The sequence below is a fragment of the Musca domestica genome, unplaced genomic scaffold (genome assembly GCF_030504385.1).
Source record: "Musca domestica strain aabys unplaced genomic scaffold, Musca_domestica.polishedcontigs.V.1.1 5, whole genome shotgun sequence".
Taxonomy (NCBI): domain Eukaryota; kingdom Metazoa; phylum Arthropoda; class Insecta; order Diptera; family Muscidae; genus Musca; species Musca domestica.
In genome coordinates this window covers 6,491,475-6,515,737 of record NW_026712346.1, presented here as the reverse complement: position 1 = coordinate 6,515,737, position 24,263 = coordinate 6,491,475, and the positions used below count along the sequence as shown (strand labels likewise).

The 24,263-nt window shown below is 34.8% G+C and overlaps 1 protein-coding gene across 3 annotated transcripts in view; it reads left to right on the top strand.

Moving 5' to 3' along the window:
* Positions 1 to 24,263, top strand: part of LOC101901723 (alpha-N-acetylgalactosaminidase) — a 488,470-nt gene that overhangs the window by 185,272 nt on the left and 278,935 nt on the right. For all 3 annotated transcript variants that reach the window (XR_009343395.1, XM_059128175.1, XM_059128176.1), the window contains exon 2: positions 20,898 to 21,057. Coding sequence is in view for 2 of the 3 variants with exons in the window: in XM_059128175.1 (XP_058984158.1) it covers positions 20,898 to 21,057 (160 nt within the window). In the remaining variant the exon portion in view is untranslated. The remainder of the gene's footprint in view (positions 1 to 20,897; positions 21,058 to 24,263) is intronic.

Genomic DNA, 24,263 nt, shown 5'->3' with positions numbered 1-24,263 from the left:
TTTGGTATTTGAAGTTCGTAATGGATACTACATCCTAAGGCAGAAAATGAGTCATGTAGGTCCATGTCTTCTCCATAGCCCCCATATAACGGTACCCCCGATATCTCCATACACAATATCATATAATAATTATTGATAGGGACATTTCAACGGCCTCTGGATTTCCTACAGTATTATGCTCTTGTGGCACGAAGAGAAAGTGCTGTGTGTATTAAGCTGCAAGTTCGGCCAAGTTGAATACCCTCCACCATTTTATACAAATTTAACAACTTTCAAAAAAAAAAAAAAATATATAAAATCCGTTAAAAATTCTGTTAAAATCTTGAAAATACCTAATGTAGCCGTATATTAGAGTCTATACGATGACGTGGACCTGCATAGGCAACTTTTGTCACAAGCTATTACAATATTCAAATGCGAAACTTGAAAAAAAAATATGTTTATAATGTCGCTAAAATCATCAAAATACCGAATATCGGGAGGTAACGTTATATGGGGGCTATACGAAGACGTGGACGTGCACAGACAATTTTATGTCATAGGCTATAGTATTCATTACGAACTTCAAATACCAAATTTGAAATAGTTCCGGTAAATAATGTCGCTAAAATCATCAAAATACCGAATATCGGGAGGTACCGTTATAAGGGAGCTATACGAAGACGTGAACCTACATGGGCCATTTTCTGTCTTAGGCCGTAGCATCTATTCCGAACTTTAAATATCAATTTTGAAACAATCCCTAGAATCATCAAAATACCGAATATCGGGAGGTACCGTAATATGGGCACTATACCAAAGCGTGGACCTATACATACAATGTTTCGCCGCACGAACTAGGACCCATTATGACCTACAAATACCAATTTTCAGGCAAATCCGTGAGAAAGTGTGGCCAAAATCATCAAAATACCGGATATCGAGATGTACCTTTATATGGGGACTATACGAAAACGTGGACAGATATATCTCATTTTCAATGCGAACCATCCTAAACACGCTCTACGTCAAGAAATGTGGGCTGTATCGTGATTTCAACAGACAGATAGACAGACAGATGGACGGACGGACATCGTTAAATCGTCTTTGAATTTTATGCTGATTATGAATATATATACATTACGGGGTCTACGGCGAATATTTAGGGATGTTACAAACTGAATGACAAAGTTAATATACCCTCCTTTCCACGGTGGAGTGTATAAAACTTAAAGATGACCTTTTTTTGTCACGTATTTATAGATTGGTTGCGAAATTGAAGATAATAGAAAAAAATATGAGAAAAATGGTATTCAGTGCAAATAATTTAACTGTTATTTTGTGGTACCGAAAAATCAGTGAATGTAGGTGTAAACAAGTTAAAAAGTAGTAAGTTCGGCCAGGCCGAACTTTCAATACCCTCCACCATTTAGAACGAATTTGGAAATTTTCAAAAAATAAAATCCTTAAAAAATTCTGTTAAAATTTTAAAAATACCAAATACAGCCGTTATATTGGGGTCTATACGACGTGGACCTACATAGGCATTGTTTGCCATTAGCCATTACCATATTCAAATTCGAAACATGAAGTAAACAGTGAATAATCATCAAAATATCGTATATAGGGAGGTACCATTATATCGGAGCTGTGCGAAGACCTGGACCAGCATAGACAATTTTCTGTCACAGGCTATAGCATTCATTACTAACGTCAAATACGATATCTCAAACAATTTCGGTGAGTATTGTACCTAAACTCGTCAAAATACCGAATATAGGGAGGTAATGATATATGGGGCCTATACGAAGACCTGGACCTGCATAGACATTATTCTGTCACAGACTGTATATCCCATTACGAACTCTAAATACGTAATTTGAAACAATTCCGGAGAATAATGGCGCTAAAATCATCAAAATACCGAATTTTTGGAGGTACAGTTATATGGGGGCTATACGCAGACGTGGACCTGCACAGACAATTTTATGTCATAGGCTGTAGCATCCATTACGAACTCTAAATACGTAATTTGAAACAATTCCGGTGAATAATGTCGCTAAAATCATCAAAATTCCGAATATATGGAGGTACCGTTATATGGGGGATATACGAAGTCCTGGACCTGCATAGACATTATTCTGTCACAGACTGTATATCCCATTACGAACTCTAAATACGTAATTTGAAACAATTCCGGAGAATAATGGCGCTAAAATCATCAAAATACCGAATTTTTGGAGGTACAGTTATATGGGGGCTATACGCAGACGTGGACCTGCACAGACAATTTTATGTCATAGGCTGTAGCATCCATTACGAACTCTAAATACGTAATTTGAAACAATTCCGGTGAATAATGTCGCTAAAATCATCAAAATTCCGAATATATGGAGGTACCGTTATATGGGGGCTATACGAAGACGTGGGCCCAGATAATTTTCTGTCATAGGCTGTTGTATCTATTTCGAACTTCAAATACAAAAGTTAATTCCGGTGAATAATGTCGCTAAAATCATCAAAATACCGAATATCGGGAGGTACCGTTATATGGGGGCTATATGAAAACGTGGACCTACATGGCCCATTTACGAACTTAACCTGCCTACTGGAAAAATAAACACGTGTGCATAGGCTGTAGTATCCATCTGTCATAGGCTGTCTTATCCATTTCGAACTTCAAATACCAAAGTTGAAACAATTCCCGTGAATAATGTTGCTAAAATCATCAAAATACCTAATATCGGGAGGTGCCGTTATATGGGGGCTATATGAAAACGTGGACCTACATGGTCCATTTACGAACATAACCTGTCTACTGGAAAAATAAACACGTATGCAAAATTTTAGCCTTCTATCTCAATTCGTTCGAAAGATAGCGTGATTACAACACACAGACGGCCAGACAGAAGGACATGGCTAAATCGACTTAGAATTTTACGCTGATTTTATTATTTCGATTTTTTAAATGTGGTGCAGGTGATACACTACAATTTTTAATGCTCCGATTGCGGAACACTACGTTTTTTAGTGTTCCTACTGCGGTACATTACGATTTTTTATCGCTCCGACTGCGGTACACTACGATCATCGTTGCGTTCCGGTACAGTATCACTAAAATATTTTTTAATGGTAGTGTACCGGTACACTACCGCTAAAATTTTTTAGTGATACTGTACCGGTACAACACACTATGTTTGTGTACTGTTTATTTTCAAACGCTGGTATTGAAGGGCTATATCTAAATGAGAACAAATATATAACTTTTCTGAAAGACGCATATTAAATTTGGTGAGCTCTATCGTAATTGCAAATGGAGAACGGAGAGGCTCACGTACATAATTTAATCACAAAACTTTTATTTTAACCATAACTTTTGTAAACCGATGGCACCTTATTTATGATAGCTAAATTCAATTTAGAAATTATTATCGATTCTGACGACGAAAACTCCAACAAATTGAAAACATATATACATGCGCATATGCAACATATCTTTCATTCACCATAAATATGTATTGTACACTCTAAGTTGAAACTAATACAACAATAAACCACAAAACAAGGAAAACAGCAATAAACATGAACACCGCCAAATTTGTAGATTGACAATACTTGCAAGCCAACATTGTTTATCAAAGTACAGGCTTTTTAAAGAGAAAAGCTAACCATTTACAACTTATATTAGATTCTTAAAAATATGCATTACACAAGGTATATATTCTGGATCAGCGTAACATTCTAAGACGATCTAGCGATGCCCGTCTGTCTGGTGTACTGACACTATCTTTCGAACGAATTGAGATAGAAGAATAAAATTTTGCATACATATATGGTTTACCAGTAGGCAGGTTAAGTTCGTAAATGGGCCATGTCGGTCTACGTTTTCGTATAGCCTCCATGTAACGGTTCCTCCTGATATCCGGTATTTTCATGATTTTAGCGACAGTATTTACCCTAATTTTTTAAAATTTCATATTTAAAGTTCGTCCACGTCTTCGTATAGCCCCCATATAACGGTCCCTCCCGATATTCGGTGTTTTGATGATTTTAGCGACATTATTGACCGGAATTGTTTCAAATTTTGTATTTGAAGTTCATAATAGAAACTGCAGCCTCAGGCAGAAAATTGTTTGTGCAGGTCAACGTCTTCGTATAGCCCCCATATAAGTTCGCAATGGATTCTACAGCCTATGACAGGATATTGTCTGTTCAGGTCCACGTCTTCGTATAGCCAATATATAGCAATATTCGGCATTTTGATGATTTTAGCGATGATGATTTATTCACCGGAATTGTTTCAAATTTTGTATTTGAAGTTCGTAATAGATTCTACAGCCTATGACAGGAGATTGTCTGTTCAGGTCCACGTCTTCGTATAGCCCCCATATAATGATACATCCCGATATTCGGTATTTTGATGATTTTAGCGACATTATTGACCAGAATTGTTTCAAATTTTGTATTTGAAGTTCGTAATAGATACTACAGCCTATGACAGGAGATTGTCTGTGCAGGTACACGTCTTTGTATAGCTCCCATATAATGGTATCTCCCGATATTCGGTATTTTGATGATTTTAGCGACATTATTGACCGGAATTGTTTCAAATTTGGTATTTGAAGTTCGTAATATATACGGCAGCCTCAGGAGCTACCATATAACGGTACCTCCCGATATTCGGTATTTTGATGATTTTAGCGACATTATTGACCGGAATTGCTCATGAAGAAACTAAACTTCGATAAACGAAAAGGAGCTTTTAGGAATTGTCTGGGCTCTGAAGACTCTGAGACATTATCTGTATAGTGAAAACACTCTTAACATATTCACGGACCATCAAAAATTCAACGTATGCGGTTTCGGATCGTAATATAAAAGAAAACATTAAGCGCTGGAAAGCCTTTACAGATGAGTACGATGCAAATTTGCATTATAAACCAGGAAAAGAAAATCAAGTTGCGGATGCGCTATCTAGACATCTAATACATGTTTTGGAGACTAACAATTCTTGTGATATAGCTACAATACATAGCGAGGAATCATTAACTTATACCATGAAAAGTTCAGACAAAGCGGTCAACTGTTTCAGCAATCAAATCATTCTTGAAGAGTCGGAATTTCCCAACATTCGAAATTGTATACTTTTCGAAAACAAAGCAAGACATATTGTACAATTTTTATTATATATAAGTACCTTATTCGACTAAAATTGTGGACACATTTAACACCGAGGTAGATCACGTGATTCATTTTGATCTACCTTTTTGAGCACACATTAAATATTAAATTAAGATGTCCCCATCAACTAAATTCATATTTTGTAGTAAACTTGCCTCTGACATTTCCAACTAGTGTGATCAGAGAGAAATTTTTGTAAGTGAAATATAACCGGCACCCAGAAAAGCACATTGTAGACAACCGTTCCTTCCTATCGCGGGAACATTTACATATTGATTTCTATTAGACTTATAAAAAGCATTTCTTAACTTATATTAAAAAAATCAAAATTGTCTGTAGTGCAGACAATAGCATTCGGAAAAATACTAGATGTAAAAGCTAAATAAGTAACTAAGACACAAAACAATTTTTTTAGTGCGACAACGAAAGGTCTTTTAATTCTGAACAATCCAGTTTAACGTCGATAAAGTTAATGCTCCCCCTCAACACAGTTCCTCAAACCGGCAGATAGAACGATTCCACAGCACTCTTGAGGAAGTAGCAAGATGCATAAAATGTAATGAAAGATTGAGGACACCGTTGACCTCTTTTTACAATCAACTATATAATACAATCCATTCTGTTACTAAGGACAAACCAATTGGCGTAATTCATTCAAAACGCTCTCCGTTTGGAGAAAAAATAAAGGGCGAATTTGTAACGTGCAGAACATACAGTTACAGTACTTTAACAAAACCCCCAATCATAGAATTTATAATGTAGGGTCAAAGTTTATATTAAGAATAATCGAAGACTAGGGAACAACATTTTTTCACTTTACGAGACAGATGTGGGGAGAACTGTCCTAATTAAAGGGGGGGGGGGGTGATCCTTTAGTATAATCTAAAATATTTGTCTTCAATTTCGCTAAATTGTCTTTATTCTACATATAACGTAGGCTGACACTACAATTCCTTTTCATGTTAAGGTCCACAGTGGCATGGATTTCCGACTATATTCCAATATTAGATGGGAAGGTTACTGTATAGAATAAGTATGGTTACCCAAGACATACAACTAATCTTACAACATACTTTCAAATAGACATACAACTAATCTAACAAGATACTTTCAAATATTATACGAAACGAAGAACGCAGTGAAGATCTTTCCGCAGGAAAATGTAAAAAATATTAGAGTCCAACTCATTGCGCCAACAACCCTCACCGTACATCACCGGAATGCAAAAAGTATTAACCTTATAGGCACCGCGCTAAAAGTCATTGCCAGATGTCGAGGACTAAGAATATATTAAATTAATTAAACGACAGCTTGTGGATTCCAACAATCGACAGATAGAGATAAATACAAAGACCCTAATATAAATAGAGCAAGTAAAAGGCAGTAAGTTCGGCCGGGCCGAACTTTGAATACCCTCCACCATTTGGACCGAATTAGGAAATTTTCAAAAAAATAAAATACATTAAAAGTTCTGTTAAAATCTTTAAAATATCTAAAATGGAAGGTGCCGATATATGGGGGATATACGATATCGTGGAGCGATATATAGACAAATCTATGTCTGGGGGTAAAATACACACAAAGAACTCCTTGTGTAGCATTTCAGACAATTCCATTGCAAAATGTGGCTAATATTATCAAAATACCGAATATCGGGGGTACCGTTATATGGGGAATACACGATATTGTGGACCTATTCAATTTCAGGGGGTAAAGACAATTCTCTTTCAGGGGGTAAAGTACTCACAATGAACTCCTAGTGTGGAATTACAGACAATTCCATTGAAAAATGCGGCTAAAATCAAAATACCGAAATTCGGGTATATACGATATCGTGAACCTATATAAATAATTCTCTTTCAAGGGATAAAGTGCTCACAAGAAACTCCTTGTGTGGAATTTCAGGCAATTCCATTGGAAAATGTGTCTAAAATCATCAAAATACCTAATATCGGGGGTACCGTTATAGGGGGATATACGATATTGTGGACCTATATAGACAATTCTCTTTCAGGGGACCGATATAACTCATCTTCGAACTTGAACTGCCTGCAGACAAAAGAGAGAGAGATGTGCAAAATTTTAGCTTACTATCTTAATTCGTTTTAACTGTAGCGTGATTACAACAGAGGGAAGGACGCTGAAGGCTAAATCGTCTTAGAATTTAAAGGTGATCAAGAATATATATACTTTGTTGGGTCTGACATGAGTATTTCAATGAGTTACAAACGGAATGACGAACTTAATATACCCTCCATACTATGTATGTTGGAGGGTACAAAAACCAACAAATGCAATTAACATCATACTAGCTACAGAAAAATCCTTAAGACCGGAAATAGAATCCAGATTAGGGAATCGCAAAATCCAATTTTATCCTTAATATTGGCAAAATTAAATATTATTAATCCTACTGTTTTGGATCAGGATGATTTAAAATCTATATATATAAAAATCAATTGTTTTTCGTTGGTAATGGAATCAGTTGAGAACGGCCGGACCGATTTGCATTATTTTTTGCACAAACGTTCGTCATACTCCGAGTTAGGTTTTTAAAGAAAAAACATTGACCACGATTTATCTAAAATCCAGAATAATGAAGATATCGGTTTGAAAATGATTACACGAGATACGGGTGACTTTCCATTCAACATTGAGTATTTATTTGGGCAGAGGAACTGACCACGACTATTTTTTAATCTATATATATAAAAATCAATTGCTGTTCGTTGGTAATAGAATCAGCGGATTTGAATATTTTTTTAAACTGTTAGTCCTACCCCGATTTTGTTTTTTATGCGAAGAGAAAGTGATCACGCCTACTTTTATGCCCTTTTTTTATTTACCTAAAATCCTAATATTTGCCAAAATAATGAAGATATTTGTTCCATAGTAGTCTTGACTCACCCTCCAACCTTAGGTATCTGTTTGGGGTCAGAGGAACTAGCCATACATACTTTCTTTTAAAATCTTTAAAATATCTAATATAGGATATATATGCCGATATATGTACGATATTATGGACCTATAAAGACAAATCTATGTCTGCGTGTAAAGTACTCAAAAGGAACACCTTGTATGGATTTTCAGATAATTCCATTGGAAAAAGTGGCTAAAATCATCAAGATACGGAATATAGAGGAGTACCGTTATATGGGGGATATACGATATTGTGGACCTATATAGACAATTCCGTTTCAGGGGTAAAGTGCTTACAAAGAACTCCGTGTGTGGATTTTCAGACAATACGATTGATAAATGTGGCTAAAATCATCAAAATACCGAATATCGGGGGGTACCGTTATATTGGAGCTATACGTTATCGTTAACCTATATAGAGAATTCTCTGTCGGGGGGTAAAGTGCTCACAAAGAACCCCTTGTGTACAAAGAACTCCTTGTGACCATTCCGTTGAAAAATATGGCTGAAAACAACAAAATAGCGTAATATGAGGGCTATACGATATCGTGGATCTATATAGATAATTCTCTGCCGAGGTATAAAGTACCCACAAGGAACTCCTTGTGTGGATTTTCAGACGATTCCGATGAAAAATTTGGGTCAAATCATAAAATACCGAATATCGGGAGGTACCGTTATATGGGGGATACACGATATCGTGGACCTGTATAGACAATTCTCTCTCAGGGGGTGAAGTACTCACAAGGAACTACTTGTGTTGATTTTAAGACAATTCCATTGAAAAGCGTGGCTAACATCATCAAAATACCGAATATGGGGGGTTACAGTTATATGGGGGATATACGATATTGTGGACCTATATAGACAATTCTTTTCGAGGAGGTAAAATGCCCACAAGGGACTCCTTTTGTGGAATTTCAGACAATTCCATTGAAAACTGTGGGTAAAATCATCAAAATACCGAATATCGGGGGTACCGTTACATGGGGGCTATACGATATTGTGGACCTATATAGTTAATTCTCTGCCGAGGTATAAAGTACCCACAAGGAACTCCTTTTGTGGAATTTCAGACAATTCCATTGAAAAATGTGGCAAAAATCATCAAAATACCGAATATCGGGGGGTACCGTTGTATGGGGGCTATACGATATTGTGGACCTATATAGATAATTCTCTGCCGAGGTATAAAGTACCCACAAGGAACTCCTTATGTGGATTTTCACACTAGTCCGTTGAAAAATGTGGCAAAAATCATCAAAATACCGAATATCGGGGGTACCGTTACATGGGGGCTATACGATATTGTGGACCTATATAGATAATTCTTTTTTAAGGAGGTAAAATGCCCACAAGGGACTCCTTGTGTGGATTTTCAGGCAATTCCATTGAAAAATGTGGCTAACATCATCAAAATACCGAATATCGGGGGTACCGTTACATGGGGGCTATACGATATTTTGGACCTATATAGATAATTCTCTGCCGAGGTATAAAGTACCCACAAGGAACTCCTTGTGTGGATTTTAAGACAATTCCGTTGAAAAATGTGGGTAAAATCATCAAAATACCGAATATCGGGGGTACCGTTACATGGGGGCTATACGATATTGTGGACCTATATAGATAATTCTTTTTTAAGGAGGTAAAATGCCCACAAGGGACTCCTTGTGTGGATTTTCAGACAATTCCGATGAAAAATGTGGGTAAAATCATCAAAATACCGAATATCGGGGGGTACCGTTATATGGGGGATGTACGATATTGTGGACCTATAAAGATAATTCTCTGTCGATGTATAAAGTACCCACACGGAACTACTTGTGTGGATTTTCAGACAATTCCATTGAAAAATGTGGCTAACATCATCAAAATACCGAATATCGGGGGTACCGTTATATGGGGGCTATACGATATCGTGGACCGATATAGCCCATCTTCGAACTTGACCTGCCTGCAGACAAAAGAGAGATCTGTGCAAAATTTTAGCTTCCTATCTTAATTCGTTCGAAAGATAGCGTGATTACAACAGACGGACAGACGGACGGACAGGGCTAAATCGTCTTAGAATTTTACGCTGATCAAGAATGAAAATGCAAAAAATTACATATACAATTCAATACTATAAAACAAGTTAAAAAGCAGTAAGTTTGGCCGGGCCGAACTTTTAATACCCTCCACCATTTGCAACGAATTTGGAAATTTTCAAAAAATAAAATCCTTAAAAAATTCTGTTAAAATTTTAAAAATACCGAATATAGCCGTTATATTGGGTTCTATACGACGTGAACATACATAGGCATCGTTTGTCATAAGCCATTACCATATTCAGATTCGAAACTTGAAACAAACGGTGAATAATGTAGCTAAAATCATCAAAATATCGTATATAAGGAGGTACCATTACATCGGAGCTGTGCGAAGACCTGTACCAACATAGACAATTTTCTGTCACAGGCTGTAGTTCCCATAACGAACTTCAAATACCACATCTCAAACAATTTCGGTGGGTATTGTACCTAAAATCGTCAAAATACCGAATATAGGGAGGTACTGACATATGGGTCCTATACGAAGACATGGACCCGCACAGACAATTTTCTCTTAAGACTGTAGTTCCCATAACGAACTTCAAATACCAATTTTGAAACAATTCCAAATACCAATTTTGAAACAATTCCTGCACAGACAATTTGCTGTCTTAGGGTGTAGTATCCATTTTGAACTTCAAATACCAAATTTTAAATTACTCCCGGGAAAAAGGTCGCTAAAATCGTCAAAATACCGAATATCGGGAGGTACCGTTATATGGGGGCTATACGAAGACATGGACTTGCACAGACAATTTTCTATCTTAGGGTGTAGTATCCATTTTGAACTTCAAATACCAAATTTGAAACAATTCCCGTGAATAACGTCGCTAAAATCATCAAAATACTGAATATAGGGAGGTTCCGTTATATGGGGGCTATATGAAAACGTGGACCTACATGGCCCATTTACGAACTTAACCTGCCTACTGGAAAAATAAACTTGTGTGCCATCTATCTCAATTCATTCGAAAGATAGCGTGATTACAACAGACAGATAGACAGACGGACAGACAGATAGACGGACATCGCTAAATCGACTTAGAATTTTACGCTGATCAAGAATATATATACTTTTTTGGGTCTGACATGAGTATTTCGAGGAGTTACAAACGGAATGACAAAGTTAATATACCCTCCATAGTATGGTGGAGGGTATAAAAAATGAAAGATGACTTTTTTATTTGTCATTTATGTTTAGATTGGTTGCGAAATTGAAGATAATAGAAAAATATGAGAATATGTAGAATGAAAAAAATGGGACCAAATCTGAAGTGATAATAATTTGTATTTAACCATAGAAAATTGAAATTTTTGATTTTCCGAAAAATTCCGGAAAAATGATAAAATGGCAAATAATTTACCTGTTATTTTGTGGTACCGAAAAATCAATGAATGTAGGTGTAAAAAACTAAATATTTTACAAAGTATTGGTGAGTGTTTAAAATTAGTTTTATTATTTCGATTTTTTAATGTGGTGCATGTTGTACACTACAATTTTTAATGCTCCGATTGCGTTATCGCTCCGACTGCGGTACACTACGATCATCATTGTGTTCCGGTACAGTATCACTAAAATATTTTTTAGTGGTATTGTACCGGTAAATGTACTTTTACTTACATCCCCTTTTGTTTCCATTCTTGCTCTATTCATATCTTCTAGTGAATGAAAAATTTTAAATATTTCAAAAATATCTTTTATGGTTCTTTATATAAATATATGTATACTAGCTGGCCCGATCCGCGTTGCCGGTTCGTAGTTTTAGTCTTTAATGCATAGATGAATCAGGAGGCACTATTAAATGGGCGCTTCTCCGAAAAATTTCCGCGAAGAGGTCTTCTACACCCTTAGAAGCTAAGATGCCAAATAAGGGTAAAATCAATTGAAAATGTGACTAAGACCCTGGAAATAGCTGAAATCAGCAGATACTTTTATATAAGGGTTACACCAAAGCATGGTTCTATATTTATAATTATTTGGAAGAATGTGTTGTTCTTTCTAAAATTACAAATTACCAACATTTGAGGAATTTGATAGAGGCTATATTATTTGAGGGGGGCAATAACATTTGAGGGGGCTATATCACAATGTAGACCGACCTGATACATATTTGGCACAAATGATTCTTCCTGTAATCGCTAGGACTGTAACAAATTTAAAACTCTATCGCAACTTTTGCGGAGTATGGAGCAAAATATTTGAGGTTAAGCTGTATTTGAGGCCTTTTGTGTATGGTAATGGACCCTAAAACGTTTGACCCGAACCCCCCTTTTGGGATTTTTATCTATCAACTGAAACAATTTCCCAAGTTTAAATTTCCCGCAGTGTAATTACTGACGACAGCGCATAGTCCCCGTATAAAGTTACATGTGAGTTAAGGTCACTTTTAAGGGTTGGGAAGAATTTTCCGAGGCTATGATTCCTTTTCTTATTAAATTTTCAATTCGCTCCACTATTTTGTATAGTGCGTATATTACATATTCGGTATTTCACTGATTGCAGTCCCAATGAATTTTGCATTTTGAGTTCACATTGGATGGATTATTTCCATATCTAGTCAATTTTTTATAGTTTTGGACCTCAGAATCGATAATCTTTTCTAAATTGAAATCCTGGCAATATGACTTAAATTTAACTACCATAAATAAAGTTTCATCGACTTATAAAAGTTAGGGACCCCATAAAGTATGTTAAAGAGTAGAAATCTTTGTTGATTAAATCATGTCCGTGAGCCTCTTCGTTCACCGTTTGCAATTAGGATAGAGGTCACCAAATTTAATATGTGTCTTTCAAACTTTGCACAGGTTTTTATATTATTCGTAGGATAATTGATGTAACAAAAGGTATATATTTGTTCTCATTTATATATAGCCCTCATATAATATTATCTCCTAATATTCGTCAAACGTTTCCACTGACGTATTACTAAGCTTTTTTAATTTTTTTCATATAGATTTAAAGAAGTAGGTGTGGCCAGTTCCTCCGGCCCCAAACAGATACCTATGGTTGGAGAGACAGTGGAGATTATGTCGTATACTAACTGTAGAACAGACATCTTCATGATTTTGGCAAATATTAAGATTTTAGATAAATCAAAAAAAAAATCGGCCTAAAATTGGGAGTGGTCACTTTTTCTTTCCATAAAAACCTTACTCGGAATTGAACGAACGTTTAGAAAAATTATAAAAATCGTTTCAGCTGTTCATAACTGATTCAATTACCTCCATATTATGTCAAATTACGTTTCAATATGTTTTTGTAAACAATAACTAATTTGTGCCAAGATTTAAATAAAAAATTGAAAACAAAAGGTTTAAAACCTTTTAAATGTTGAAATCGAAATAAAAGTACCACCTAATAAAGATAGAGTAACAGTCTATGCCACATATTAAAAGTTTTAAAAAATTTCACTCGACAAAGAAATAAGGTTTCCAAAATGCATTTTTGCATGTCTTCATAGTTTTATGTTTATGTCGAAAGTTGAAGCACGCATAATTAGTTTTGTTTATTTTACATTTTTGTTCGCAATTTTCTGAAGCTTGGGAAAAAATACAAAACATTAAAGGAATGCGGAGTTTTTCCACAAAATTGAATCCAAGACGAAGAGACAATACTATTTCATTCCAAAGTTGAAACTGGTAAAAATTTCCCTCTGGAGTCGCTATTTTTTTCGAGAACTTTACTGTAAAAAGTGAAAATTTGCCAGAAAAAAATTCAAAATTGTTTTTTTGTGCAAGCAATTTGAAAACACTTTTATATTGGAAACTGCAAGCCCAATTGTTTTATTTGTGAAGAACAAATAGTTGCTAAATGGAAAATTTGTTCTCTTTGTAATAAATTTGTATTCTATTTTTGATGTTGTTGATGCTGGATGTTGTTTATTTTTTTATGTTCAACCCCATGTGTGTCACACCCGCCATACTGACCAAGCGGATCATCTCCCAAGCGAAATGAGCTCGTACACACTATATACCGGACCAATGCGTGTTAGTAATTGGTTATGAATTTCTCTTACAAAAATATTAGCTAATATAAATACAGAAAAATACTAATAAAAAGGCCAAGGGAGCTGAAGAAGATCATTCGAATACAATTTTTTCCTTTTATGTCCCTTCATTGTCAAATTTATGTTTTGTAGTTCTTCCTTAAATATGGGCGTACGCTGGCAATAGTTTTTCATTAATTTCAGACTAAATATTTTGTTATTTTCACAGCTTTTAGAGGGCATAAAAGTCAAACAAGAATATAATCTAAAACAGAAAAGTAAAATAATAGTCTGATAAGTCACATAGTTATGAAATGGTTGAATAAAACCAAACCAAAGGAAAAGTATGAAGACAATATAAAATGTTTGCTACAATACAGGTTAACGATTCTCATCTCTCATTTTAGTTGAATTGACATTAAATGCGTTACAAAAAATTTTCAGTGTAAGCTTTCGTTTCAGTACAGAATTCATATATCAGATATTGTTAAGATTTGTCAAGGTTTGATTTTTAAAGGCGGACCTAAAATAAAACCTCATTTGAGGCTTACACTAGAACTAACAACACCTGAAACGATAAAAAGTTTGAAATATTTATCTTTATAAGTTTAAGTTCAAAAGCAGATAAATAAATTTGGTATTCCTGAGATATGGAATATAAAACTGTTTTTATGTGCCAAGGAACGCCGAAAATAAAATAACATTTTTATTTTTGTAAAATCTCTCACTCGTCATACCAAAATATTTTAGATATGAAAATAGATTTTATTTGAAAAATGAAAAGGTTGAGTTCGTCAGAAAAGGATTGCCATATTCAATTTAGCAAATGAGTTTACCGTTATCGTTTTGCCATGGTAATAATATAATAACTTGAAAATATAAATAGGCAACTCGGAATTTGCATCAGTTATAAGCATGGTACAATAAAAAGGTAAGGTATAGCTACCATCTGATTACAATTTTTTTTTCTAATTGTGCCCGACTTCTGCCAATTTTATGAGCTTATTTATTGTTTTGATAGCCAAATATTTTCATAATCATTGATTGGGAGAAATTTATATTACAGTTTGCCAGTTCTACCACTGTTGAAAAAATCGAGCCCTTTCATTAACTTGTCATGTATATTTATTTGTGGTATTCAAAACTTGAAAAAATCGGTGAATAATGTTGCTGGTCAATTACGGCGTGCCCACCTCGATAGTTTAATGAGAGCTCCCTGCTAGAGATCTGAAATGATAGCATGACATTAATCCAATTGACGAGGAGTTGGAGTACATCATGTTATAAAAGACGGTAATGATATTACCTCTAAGTATAACAATATGTACGCGGGCTTATAATGAAATGCGGGTGACAGTTTGAATCTGAAGTGTCTCTTATGTCGTTCCAAACTCAACTGTATTTCTGTTTCGTTGACATTTGGATTCCTAAAATGTGGCGGCTTGATAAATCATATTATATTTTTGTTGAAATGTGTCTCTCCTATTACAACAAGGGTGTGGTAATTAGGAGTACACAGATCTCAACGGCTATGTCCTTTCAAATTAAAGTCTATATGTTGATATATTTTAAACATCAATTCTTCCTTAAAGAACTACAGTATCAAACACCTTACTAAATTACATCGGACTGACTTTTTTGAACAAACCCTTTGTGAACATAACAAAGTCCATAAGGTTAGTTATTGTGGATCTGAAGAGGAGATGGAATAGACAAAACCAACATACATGGTTATGCTCTTTGTTCAGGTAAACAATTGCATAACAAGTTCATAGAGATAAACATTTTTATGAGTGCGGTTTTAAAATTTGAAGAAAAGGCAAAAGAACTTTTGTTTAATTTAATTTTTTCGGTTACTCTTCTACCATTAATATGTTTATATATAATATGTTCCACTTTTTTCAATATGTAAAGGGACTTACGAGACGATGTTGTAGTACACTAATTTCACAATATAATGAACAAGATATGGAATACAATATGTACTTACAAGTACTATTTTGCTTAATCTCTGGTCAACCCTTTGTCATCTGGTTGTTGTTTACAATGTCGGTCTGTAGTTTATAATATTCCCAGCTAGTGAAAGAAGTAACGTATATAAACGACATTGTCTTTCATCAATTGTTAGTAGCGATGAATCATGGGTAATTTTTTGCATCCACAGAATTTTTGGCTCAACTTATACATCGCACTTTCTCCACGAATAATAAACCAACAATCTGCGATGTTGGTCCAACAGTAACATTTATTTATTTTACTTATGAGTATCCCATCCAAGAGAAAATCTAATATTTATAGACAGGTGTGGATCCAATTTTTGGAAGAAATCTATCTCCTTATAAATATGGAATAAGAGCACCAAAGGCATTCTACAGTGGCACATCGAAATGCAATAACTACAGAAACATTCAATCAATTCATAGTAGGTCTTTTGGAGAAGATTACTCCAGAATTAGAAAATTCATTTCACTAGTTAAATTAGCAAGTACATAATTCACATGCTGTTGGACATTTTTCAAGCAGCAACACTGTAGACTCTCCATTAGATTAGAAAATTATTGTGATAACATTAATTTTATTAGTACCGTATTTCCTTTCCAATTCTACGTTGAAAAAACCTAACAACTACATTTTTTCTGCTTTAAGTGCTAAATGGTGTTATAAATGAAACATGATCTAAAAACCTTTATGGTAACGTTTATTCCTTAAATAAAACTCTTAATTATATCAAGTTGACACATTGGTGTGATATCTCCGGAATGGTTGACCTTAACTTTCTGGCACTCTATGCCCTCCAGACAGCATTGAAATAATAACGTACGAATAAATGTACGGTCGCGGCCTATACGCCCATCATTGATTACACTTGCGATTGGTTAAACGCTTACTTAGTTGATTTTTATTTCACTGAGAGGAATAAGAAAATTCCCGCCACGAAATCGACGGCCACACTTTTTTTCCACATGGACATCGGAGATAAAAGTATCATTAAATGTGCAAGTCGATGGTGTTGTAATTCCAACAACCAACTACCCCAAGTCCGTAGGGGACACATTCGATAGCCTCTTTAAGGGGTCCGCGCATACCACTGTTATTAGAAGTACCAACAAAGTTGTCAAGTCTCTTGGCAGCAGCATAATGTTAAAATATTCAGTGCTGCCAGAATGCCGCTCTCAGAACCGAAAGAGGTTGCCTCCTCATGATACCTGTCGGCCATCTATATGAGGAGGCGGATATCATACCGATACGATAGCAAAAATGCTCTTAATACAACACCTGGTTAGATATTACAAACAGAGCCAATTCAATCACCATCTGGTGGATGAGCAACCTCCGCCCAGGCACGTAAGGAAAGACCTACATGTTCTAGGAAAGAGGTGAAGAGGTATAAGAGAGGGCTACTAGATCAACAGGCCTGTCAAACTGAATGATATTCACTCTGACGCGGTTTCAGAAGTCATGGTGGAATATTGAGTGTATATCGTACTAGGATATTATCCCCTCCCATCATAACTGAAAAGCGAGATCTGCCCCGACAAACCCAAGACGTTTGGAACAAAAAAGATTCAGATAATGCAGCCACCTCAATTTATATTGGCCACGGATTGACAGCGATGAGCAGAACATCTACCCAGCATATGCCCCAGGCCCACATGACACGCTACGCCTATTTCGCTACCCAGCCAAACCTTTTAAACTAACTTCAGTGTCGTTGTGGACCCAAGAAGAAGAGGACAAAATGTATGAAACAAAACACCAAATATATAATTAGTATAATTCAAATAGATTCATAATTTTATTGGAGTTTTCTTCTCTTTTCTATTCAACAACAAAATTACGTTGAGTGTATTGAGTACTTGTGTATTTTCGCTCCATTCTTCAAATTCTCAAAAAGATAATGACGAGAAGAACTTCCTAAAGCTACACACTTGTTTCCATGATACATGATACATTTTTAGGGGAAGACAACTTATGAAAAATATATTTTCTTCATGCGGCAGCTTTATATTTGCTAACCTCAGAACGAGTAACAATGCCAAGTATACAGGGTGAGATGAAAAAACTGCAACCAACTTCAGACTGCTGTCATTTCTAAGCCACTTGTCCGACAGCTGTTAAAATTATTCCAGTGACAGCTCATTACATTGTTTATAAGCGTACAAAAGCATTTTGATGGAAATTTTCCAGAAAAAAAGTTATTCCTGATGGAATTCAAACTTGATAGTGGGATTTCTTTATATTTGGCTGGAAAACCACAAGTGGCTATCGTTAGAGCACTCCAGCATTTAAATGTGAATAAATCTTTTGTGACTCGCACCATCGCTCGTTACCGTGATACTGGCAGCGTAGCCTGACGTCAAGGAAGTAGATGGAAAAAAACAACAACATTAGCAGAAATGGTTCGAGAAGTAAAGAAGCAACTTGATCGAAACCCGCGTCGCAGTGGCAGAAAAATGGCTCGTTAGCTAAACATATCGGCAAATATTGAAAAATGAGGTCGGGGTAAAGCCATTTAAATCCCAAAACGTGCAAGAACTTACACCGTAAAATAAAGAAAAAAGGCTCAAAAGAGACAAAGAGTTGCTTTGCTTGGCCGAAAGTGGTGAACTGCCGATCAACAATTGTACGAGTTGTATACGATTTACTATCATGAACGATGTTCCCAAGAACACATTACTGTGAATGGTGTTGGTAGATTGGTTATCCAGCCTCCTTTTGTCCTTAGTGGGCAGTTTGAATTTCGAATCTCTACTTTTTACTGTAGTAAAAGGTGGAGATGATTTCTTAGATTTCACAACGCGCGATTGCGAAGACAGGCAAGATCCACGATTCTTAAAATTGGTAGATACCAGAGATGGTTCTGAATATCTATTAATTTGTGGCCGGTGAAGAAGGCAGTGTTGTCCTTGATTAGAAGATTTGCAACTATTTGTACTGTGATAATCTTTGACAGCATGACCATGAAACATGCATTTGACGGAACGTTTGTCTTTTTCAAAAACAAGAATTTGTACTCAAACGAAAGTTTTTTGACTCTGTCAAAAAAAATGACTCTAGTCATGACAAATGGGACAGTTAGTATTTGACAGTACATTAGTAGACAGAAGAAAAAGAGGGACATATTTTGGCTGATTTGTCATTAAGTTTTGATGAAAATGTCTTTTTTGCGGAATGAGGAAGGTCAAATCATCTGGGAAATAGCGATAGACATGGGAGGAGTAACATTCATTGGTGACATTTATTTAATAAAGGGAATAGGAAAAGTGACTAATTTGGGCAAGGATTTGCTGTGGGTGAATTTTTATGTGTGCCCTGAATTCACTGGAACGTTTCTATTCTTTCTGTGAGGAACGAATCGCAAGACGACAAAAACAAGTTTCCAATAAGCCGTAGTGACGTCATAGGATTTCATTGTAGCGAGACTATTATTAATTCCACGTTGATATTTTTCAAACCAAAACAAGTTTTAAATTTCATAGGAGGAATATTTGGTATAACTATGCACCACGAAGGGCTTATTATCATACATATCCGACAACGATTTCTAAGCTAAATCGAAACTACAATTAGTGAGTAGTAGGCGTGGTCAGTTCCTCAGCCCCAAATAAATACTTAGGATTGGAGGAAAGTCACAGTATGTCGTGTACTAATTTTAAAATCGATATCTTCACTATTTGGCAAAAATAAGGATTTTTGATAAATCGAAATAGTGGGCGTAAAAGTAGGCGTGGTCAATATTTTGTTCTTCAAAAACCTAACTCGGGGTATTACAAACGTTTGTACGAAAAATTATGCAATCGGTTCAGCCGTTCTCAACTGATTCCATTACCAACGAACAACAATTGATTTCCATATATAAACTCAAACTAAAACCTCTTACTTACAAATAGGATCAGGTTTTTTGAAAGACGTATTTATTTCTATTTAATCGAATCATCATTTTTACAAAAAATTGTGTCACTTATGTGAGTAAGATTTGTGAATTATTATGCTTTAAAAACTTTGCATTAAAGACTAAAACTACGGGCCGGCAACGCGGACTGGGACAGCTAGTTTCCTATAAAATTTAATTTAATTTTGTTCAAAATATAATATGGCAATAATGTAAAGCAAACGTGTTAACGTGTATTTTATAGAAATTCTGAAAGCTTTGTTTTTGAGGGATGTGAAGCGCCAAGAGAATGTTTGTGCCCCTAACAATTATTTGAATTTCCTCATCATAGACATACAATTTTGAAGTGATATTGTAACAAATAGAAGATTTCTGATCAAAACAATAGCTTCCATCCTATTTTATATATGTATTTCGTTCGTATGTCTCTGTTAAAACAAAAAAAAAAAAAAAATAATAAATAAATAAAAGTAAATGGAAAAACTTTTGTGTGATTGTCACTGACAGAAGAAAACATTAGATACTAAAACCAAAATATATTTTTTTATTCTTAAAACTTACGAACGAATGGAAAAAGGCCAGTAGGCTCATCTGAATACTACTAAAAAAACAGCATATATAGCATTGAACATTTTTCTTTTTAGTTGAATATTTTAGCGTAATTGAGAATTCGTCTGAAAGTTTCAATACTTTGACCTCATTTTTCATTATTCTCCGTATTCATCAGAATCAGAAAGACATGTTGCCAATTTCTCTTTACTGTCAGCAAATCAGCTTTTACGTTTTTTAACGAAAATTCTTACAACAATTCATTGTGTTTAATCTGTATTTTTCGTTTTATTTTAGGTCACAGTATGCGGTTTATTATTGCCTTGTTATTATTAACATCATCTTACGTATCTCCTTTAAATAATGGACTGGCGCTTACACCTCCAATGGGCTGGTTGTCATGGGAAAGGTTCCGATGTAACACTGATTGCGAAAATGATCCGGAAAATTGCATCAGGTAAATGAAACCACTATTGTATTTAATATTTACATCCCTGCAAAAAAAAATAACACGGCGATACAATCATTATTTTATCATCCCGGAAGTTAAATCCTACGGTTAGAAATAAGCTAAGCCCGCAATAGTTGTTTGTGTATTTTGTAAATTTAAACAGAAATTAGACAACAGTAGCTTATATATATGGTTGTTGGTTATATTTCTGTAATATGGATCCCAAGCTACCTCGCGGGTGTACGGGTATAACTCTCGCTCCATTTTAACATACCCATGAATATCGACCAGCCCAACCCAAACCTCGCAATTTATGCCTTCTATATCACATAACTTCCAGCGATAGCCCACATCCTTTATTGAGCAAAACACAACATTATTACTGCCAACGGTTCGAGTTGTTGATTATTGTGTGGGTCGAAGCTAGAAACGCTTTACCAACCGCCCACAGTATGGATTTTAGTTGCGCCATTTATAGTCCACACTCGTGGGAATAATAACTTAGTGCAACTTTCAATTATATCCTAAATTTTAATCCATAAGGAATTCCTTAGAATGCGCTATTATATTTCTTTTTCCACATAAAGCACAAACTTTCGTTTTCAGATTGAGCATTCCTAAGCCGATTCGCATACATTATTCTATCTGTTCGGACGGCAAAAAAACAACCTACGGCTCTGCTTACCAACTAACCTAGGACAAAGTTCACTTCATTCTACTGTTCTCATATCAAACTATAAAGACGTTTAATCAAACCTGGATTACCAAATATAAATACCATATAAAACTATTATTTAAAAGATTCAGATCACATAATGTTAACAAATGTGAGTTGAATTCTTGTACTATACACAAATGGCGATATATGTTCACATTTCAGTGTACGTACTAAATGAAGATTGGTCCCAATTGAAGTTTTAAACCTCGTGTGAGCCTCAGTTTTAAGGAGAATAACTAAAAATTTTCGAAGAATTTTCTACTCTCATGGTGTATATTATATATATATATATATATATATAGCACCTTTTGCTGAAGACATCCGATACAAAAACCATGCGCAGCTCCAATGTCAAACAACTACATATTGTTTGAAACCTTTTGTCAGATTGAAGCTAAATTTAATTAAATTTTGTTGTCCGGTACGATGTGTGGCTCGGTTCGAATGCTTGCGTTGAATGAATGAACACATATATATATATATATATATATATATGAATATATATATATATATATATATATATATATATATATATATATATATATATATATATATATATCTATATATATAAATGTAAGTTGTGTTAGTTACTACGCTTATAACTTAAGAACCGCTGGACTGATTTTAACGATTCACACAAATTCGGAATTGTCTCCTCTCCGAAAAGGATAATATCCAAAAAAATCGCGTAAAAATGTAATATATTAACATTTTCATTTTGACTTTTGAAATGTACAATAGTAATGTTTTATTTTGCATGATTTTTTCCCATTCTGACTTACTTTTTTCTAATGTACATTTGCAGTGTTTTGTATATTTTATTTTTGAATTCGAATATTAATACCAATTTATTTATTTATAAATAGTACCGAATTTATAAAAGTGTAGTACCGAATTATGTGGTGGCGAAACGGAATAGGTGATATCGATATAATTTAACGCGATCACACCAAAGTTAAAAGATAATTACTTTTTCAAAATCGCTAAAAAATCACGAAAAAGAGACCTTATTGCAAAAATTCTCAAATCGGGACTAAATCGAAAAAAAAAAATTCAATGGAATCGAATTTTAAAATAAAAGTTTATTATATTGACAATCTTTGTAAGGATCTTTAAATATTTGCTGTAAAAAATCAGCGAACAAGTTGAAGATTTTTTCAATTTGTTATTCTTCTTTTGTCAATTTTTTTCAATTTGTATTATAATATTGAATTCAGTGGATTTTTTGTGAACAAATTAAAGATTAATTTTTCACTATATACAATTTTTCACCAAAAAAATGAAATAAGTGCGAAATAGGATGTTAACTGACATCTACCCTACAACTCCAGGGCCTACATCGTGGTTCAGCTGGAAGATGCGAACACATTTAAACAAACAAGAATGACCGAAAAATTCAATTCAAAGCATGGACCTACTTCTTTCATGTGACAATAATCCGTCCAATGAGAGCTTAAAATGCTAAATTCTTTGGGAGTACAATCAGTAAAATACCAAATATAAAGTGTGCAAAATAGTAGAGCGAATGGGATTTTTAGTAAGAAAAGGATTTCTATCCTTCCAGAAATTCTTCCCAAACATTCAAAATACCTTAAATCGCTTTTGCAGGTCTTGATATCGATCATAACTCACGGATAAGGGTACAACCCGATTTCATATTTATATAAACATCTATGATTTAAGCTATTTTTGGGGTCTTGGCCAGTTTTTTCATTTTTTGGTCCTTATTTAGCATTTTTGTTTCTAAGGGGGTAGGGAACCTCTTCGCATGAAATTTGAAATTTTCAGAGTAGGGCCCATATTGGTCTTGACCACGTTCATCAATTGATTTGGCTAAAAATTGTATTTATGCTAACCTGGGGAAGGGAACCATCATACAGATAATTCCCACATAGGAATTTATTTAAGTAAAGTCCCCACATTGGAGTATCCCCAAGTCCACTTTCACATCTAATGTGTGGTCAGAAAAGAAAATTTTGTATTCTATTGAATTTGTAACCCCCAAGAGAATATTGGTTGGGCCACGTTTTGGTATTACTCTCATATGAATGTATCCCTGATTCCAGCTATGACTGTGGTTTTGGCCACGTTTTTCAACTGATTTGGCCATTATTTGGCATCTTGGCTTTTCTATTTAGAGGGTCTTGACCCCATTTTTCAATCGATTTTGCTGTATTTAGGCTACTTTGTGAATAGAGAACCATCTTAGAGAAAAATGTCAACATACGTAAATATTTTGGTACAGTCCCCAGTGCCGCCGATCTGTAGTGATTTTTACCGATTGGCGGACGACAACACGGGCATGGTTTAATCGTCATTGAATTTTACTATGAACAAGAACGTAGACTTTTTGGGGACGTTAATGCGCAATTTAAGGTGCTATGGTAATGGGTGTAAAAGCGTAATTAACTTTTAAATTATTTTGTCCTCCTTCCATATGTATTCATTTTGATTTAGTTGGATCAATATTTATATTAAAATTTGTTCACTTTTA